Source organism: Papio anubis, unplaced genomic scaffold (assembly GCF_008728515.1).
Source record: "Papio anubis isolate 15944 unplaced genomic scaffold, Panubis1.0 scaffold233, whole genome shotgun sequence".
In the NCBI taxonomy this organism is placed as follows: Eukaryota; Metazoa; Chordata; class Mammalia; order Primates; family Cercopithecidae; genus Papio; species Papio anubis.
In genome coordinates this window covers 67,902-73,463 of record NW_022162384.1, presented here as the reverse complement: position 1 = coordinate 73,463, position 5,562 = coordinate 67,902, and the positions used below count along the sequence as shown (strand labels likewise).

Sequence of the window (5,562 nt, the reverse complement as noted above, 5' to 3'; positions counted from 1 at the left end):
GTATAACCCGGTGAGTATTCCCGGCAGTGATGTTCCCAGGCAGTATTTCCCTGTTCACAGGAGTGGGTGTCTGGTGGGGTGTCATCGCAGCTTCTTTTAAAGTTAGTATTTGTGAGCCACCAGGATATAGGATGTAGGACTCCAGCTCACTGCTGGCATAAACCTCCAAGCAAAGGGGTGGCCTCAAGGGGTCAAGCTGAGACACAAAGGAGTCGGGGCCAGGACTCCTGGTGTCACCTGGGCCTGACCACCACTTCTCAGAACCAGAAATGACGCCCTCCTCCTGGGGCTTCACCCAAGCCCAGGAGATTGGCAGCGTCGCAAGCGGGATGGTGCCATCAGGAGACAGTTTGGACAAGGTGCTGAAGTGCCTGATGGACTTGGGTCTTGTCATGAAATGAATTTGCACCCTGAGGAAGCCTCTTCTTCAGAGGAAGCCTCCCCAGTCACCTCTCCCCTCTCCAATGACATGAGTCCTCCCAGGTGACCTCAGTCCTCCCAGGTGATGTCCTTTCACGGTGACTCTGGCTCTTGCAGGAGGTGGGCTACTGCAGGGACCTGAGCGACATCGCGGCCTTGTTCCTCCTGTATCTGCCTGAGGAGGATGCATTCTGGGCACTGGTGCAGCTGCTGGCCAGTGAGAGGCACTCCCTGCAGGGTAGGTGGACAGCTGCCCAAGGGACCTCATGCAGCCAGACCCAGGGATGGCCACCCTGGCCAGGTGATCTCGGCTTTCAGCCAAGGCACCTTCCTTGTGTAGCCAGCTCCTTGGGAGTCTTTAGGATGTCTCTGCTGAGGGTCCCACAGGAGTCCGCGGCTGACCCCCACAGCCCAAGTCAGACGCCTTTCATCCCCATCAGCGGAGGGCTTCTCATCCTCCCCGTGGCCACCCTCTGTGTCCTGCTGCCACGCCCTCTGGATCTGATTGTGTAGCTGAGTCTCCCCTCCCTGAGAGTCCTCCTGCCCTCCAGCTGCCTGGGCTCCTGCTGCCCTTGGTGCCCACGAATGGGCCGACCAAGCCCAGGTGGCAGCATCTCCCCATCCCTTGTCCCCTGGCCTGACCCCACTTCCAGGAGACGACCAGGAAGCCCAGCACCCACCCTGTTCTAGCCACCATGTGGTGGCCTCAAGTCAGGCTTGCCCTTTTTGCACCCTGGTCCAGGAGGCCTCCAGGGGAACCTGCAGCCAGGCTCCAGGGGATGTTCCTGCCCCACCTCCCCAGGGTAAAGGCTGCATGGTGAGGTCACCAGATGGGAGGGTGGGAGGCCTTGCGGTTTGGGGGCCTCTCCAGCTGCCCAGCTCTTCCAGCTGATGGCTCCACATCTTGGGGAAAGGCTCTGATTTCTTGACGGGCTGGGGGCTTCTCAGGATTCCACAGCCCAAACGGCGGGACAGTCCAGGGGCTCCAAGACCATCAGGAGCATGTGGTCCCCACGTCACAACTCAACACCATGTGGCATCTGGTGAGTTTCTGGCGTCTGGTGAGCAAGCTTGGGCTCTTCTCCAGAGGCCCTGCATCCCGTGGGGCTGGTGACTGGCTGAGTCCCAGCCACTGGCTGACCTGGGTCGTCGGGATCTCCATGGGCTGGGAGTTGGTTTCCTTTCCTGCCCTGGAGGAGACAGAGGCACAGGGATGGGGGCCCAGCTCCCGCAGAGCAGGGCAAAGGGCAGTGTGTCCACCGGAGTGTGGGAAGGGGACGGTGTTGTGGGGAGCCCTGGACACCGCCCAGTGTTCTGCACTAGGGGAAGGGTCTTCAGGGGCCCTGGAAGAGGGAGGTTTTTAGGGCAGCCCAGGGGGCCCTGAGCACCTCTGTTCCTCCCGTCAGGACAAGGAAGACCTTTGCACGCAGGGTTCCTCGTTAGGCTGGCTTCTCCAGATGTTGAATGACGGGGTAAGAAGGCATAGGGAGACCCTGGCTCAGGGACCCTCCTTGCCCTGCAGTGCCCTGCTTCCCCAGCCCGGGGGTCTGGCTCACCCACAGCCCACAGGAGGCTCTGCCCACAGGGGGTCCCCACAGGACACCCAAACAAAACCCTCTGCCCAAGAGGGGTCATCCCAGGGCAATAACTGGGACTCAGGCCCCGCCTTATAGGCAGACTGGGCCAGGACCCGACTTGGGAGGGCTCAGGGAAGCCTCAAGCCCTGGGCAAGCCCCTCTCTCCAAGAGCCACACCACCACTCCAATGAGTGCCCCCCATCAGGAGCTGCAAGACCTTGTCTGACCCAGCATCCTGGAGGACTCAGGAAACCCTCATGGAGAAGATCACTGACTCTGGGGACTGAAGCCCCAGTGGGCTCAGCTCGAGCCACCAGTCCCAGCCTGGAAGGGCTACATTCTCCCACACCTCCTATCCCCACAGATCTCTCTTGGGCTCATCCTGCGCCTGTGGGACGTGTATTTGCTGGAAGGAGAACAGGTGTTGATGCCGATGACAAGCATTGTCTTTAAAGTTAAGAGGAGTAAGTCTCGTGTGCCCAGTGGGGCGTGGGGAGCCCTGGGGTCAGAGGCTGACTTACCCGAGGGCAGCTTCCTCACACTGTCCTTATGATTCTCTGTTCTGGCCTAGAGGGAGGTCTGGTCAGGTGGGCTGGGCAAGGCACAGTGACAACGAGCCCGTCCCCCACATGACCCAGATGAAAGTCAGGAGTGTCCTGAGCACTTCCCTGCCCAGGTCATCCCCCAGCCACAGGCTCCCGTGCACATCTGTACCCCTGGGGTGGCCACAGAAGGTTCTGGCACCGCCCAGTGGGAGACTGAAGTGGTCATGGGGTATCAGCTGTGCCCCCTCCCAGGGAACTCTCCTGGTCTGATGTCCATCCTGTCCCTAGAGCGCCTCATGAAGACATCCAGGTGTGGCCTGTGGGCACGTTTTCGGAACCAGTTCTTCTATACCTGGGAGTTGGATGATGACGCTGTGCTCAAGCATCTCAGGGCCTCTATGAAGAAACTAACAAGGAAGCTAGGGGACCTGCCACCCCGAGGTGGGCTCCAGTGCCATGTCCCCTCCCATGTCACCCTCTGGGGCAGTCAATAGTGGGGGAGTGCCCGAGACCCACAGCCCTACTACCTGGGCCTTCCTCTTCACCTTTTCTTCCTCCTCTTCCTCCTGGACTCTAAGAAAGCACAGGAGGCCCGCCGGTCCTCAAGGCAGGTGCTCAGTGCGTGTGTACTGGATGTGTTGTGCCCGCAGGAGGGCGATGTGCTCATGACCCTCCAACAAGCCCCCTCCCACTTTCCGAAGTGTCTCTGTCTCCCCCTCACAGGGCCCTCTAGGGCACTAGATGAGCCAGACCCATTTGTGGGAGACCCTGCCCCTCCATGCAAGCACCCACAGCCTCAGAGAGCAGCAGAGGCCCCTCACTGCTGTACGCTCCTCCAAGGTTGCCAGGACAACCAGGCTTGAGCCAGGGAGACAAGGGAATCGGGTGTCCCTGACCCCAGAGCATTCAGGGAGAGGGCACAAGCAGGACCCCAGGAGAGAGCCAGAGCCAAGAATTCAGGCAGATGTGGGAATGGTCAGTCCTGGCATGGACTGGGCAACCCAGGAGGGCAGAGGGTGACCCATGTCCGGGTCCTATCACCCACTGTGAAGATGGGTCCCCATGTGAGGTGGCAAAGGGCTGGGTGACATCCAAGTCCCTTCCCACCTGAGTTCTCACTGGGGGCTGTATCCCTGGCCCAGTAGCCCTGGGACGAGGGTGTGTGATAGGAAGCCCCCAGCCAGTCCAAACCCTGGGGGCAGTCCCAGGAGCCACCTGCCATCCCCCAACAGCTTCCCCATGCCAGGTGGCACACACCTCTCCCCTGGGATCAGCAGACTACAGGCGTGTCCTCAGTGTCAGACCACGGGGCCACACAGAGACCCTGAGGACTCCAGAGACCCAGGCAGATGGGGCCTGGCCGGGAAAGGCCTGCATGGGCTCAGTGGAGACGCTAACCACGACTCTTTTCCTTTCAGCCAAACCCGAACAAGGGTCCTCAGCACCTAGGCCTGTGCTGGCTTCAAGTGGCAGGACGACCCTCTGCAAGGGGGACAGGCAGGCCCCTCCAGGCCCACCAGCCCGGTTCCAGCGGCCCATTTGGTTAGTTTACCCACCATGGGCACCTTGTTCTTCCACATCCTGTCCTGGTGTGACTGTCCGGGAAGACACCTACCCTGTGGACACTCAGGGTGTGCCCAGCCCAGCCCCGGCTCAGAGAACACCTCAGGGTTCCTGGAGATTCCTGGAGTGGAACTCGATGCCCCGGCTCCCGACGGACCTGGATGTAGGGGGCCCTTGGTTCCCCCATTATGATTTCGAACAGAGCTGCTGGGTCCGTGTCCCTTCTGAATGTATCCTGGACAGCTCCGGGACTGTGGGACAGGGCCAGCTCTGGAAGCCCATGGGAACCCTGACACCAGACCCTGCCCAGGCCCATCAGGACTGAGGGAGGTTGGGAGACATCCCACTGCAACAGGGCACCCCATCTGCAGACAAGAGACTTGCACCCAATTTCTACAATGGCACCGTACCCCAGGAAGACCAGCTGGCCACCTGCTGGCAGGCGGAACACCCTGAGGAGGGGGTGAGATTGGCTTTCACTGCACTGAGCCACAGTGTGGACGTGGACTTCCAGCCCTGCACTGCACCCAGCACTGATTCCATAGGACACCCCCTTCGCAGCTAGGGACGAGTAGCAGTGCGCTCCCACCGCAGGGCCTTGCCCCTGCTCTTCTACTTGGAAAGTTCTCAGTTCCCTCCAGGCTTCTAGAAGCATCTGGGACAGGGCTCATGGCTGGATAACTTCCCGAGACTTAACAACCCAAACCAGCTTCACATCCTCATTTTATTTTTTGTTAAACTTATGAAAATTGATTAAGAAAGTGTGCAGCTCGAAAGACCTTCACAGATGGAACACACCAACCCCCAGATCACAAAGCCAACCATGCCCAGCCCCTCCCAGCACCCCCAGCCGTGTGACTAGCTTTCTGAATTCTGACGACACCGTGTGCCTGCCTTTGTATTTGCAACTCATAGACGATTAACCCCCTTCATGTTTTAAAATAAATGTTTTCTGTTGAAATTATTTTAGCTATAAAAGATTGAAAAGGCACTACAGTGGCCTCCTACACCTTCCATCCAGCTGCCCCTAATAATGACGTTTTGTAGTACCATGGCACATAAGAAATTTAGGTTGGGTGTGGTGGCTCACACCTGTAATCCCAGCAATTTCAGAGGTCGAGGCAGGACGTTCAGGTTCACTTTAGTCTAGAAGTCTGGGACCAGCCTGGGAAGCACAAGTGGACCCTGTCTCTAGAGAAAAGTCAAAGAAATTAGCCAGGCCTGGTGGCAGGTGCCTATGGTCCCACCTAGTCAGGAGGCTGAGGCAGGATTGCTGGAGCCCATGAGTTCCAGAAAGCAGTGAGCCATGACTGCACCACCGCACTCCAGCCTGGGTAACCGAGTGAGACTTTACCTCTTAAAAAAAAATAAGAACTTTAACGTGGGTACAACCCAATTAACTAAATAATAATGTGAACTATTATCTAAGGTTATTAAGGCTAGAATTATCCCATTTT

At 58.4% G+C, this 5,562-nt stretch overlaps 1 protein-coding gene across 1 annotated transcript; it reads left to right on the top strand.

Annotated features, from left to right (window-relative positions):
* The first annotated feature begins 56 nt into the window (after positions 1–56).
* On the top strand, positions 57–5,069 carry LOC103881664 (TBC1 domain family member 3B-like). Its single transcript, XM_031661719.1, has 6 exons — positions 57–658; positions 1,369–1,463; positions 1,827–1,892; positions 2,362–2,461; positions 2,831–2,983; positions 3,961–5,069. The coding sequence occupies exons 2-6, from the start codon at positions 1,452–1,454 to the stop codon at positions 4,428–4,430; spliced, it is 801 nt and encodes a 266-aa protein (XP_031517579.1). The 5' UTR covers positions 57–658; positions 1,369–1,451; the 3' UTR covers positions 4,431–5,069.
* Positions 5,070–5,562: the final 493 nt, after the last annotated feature.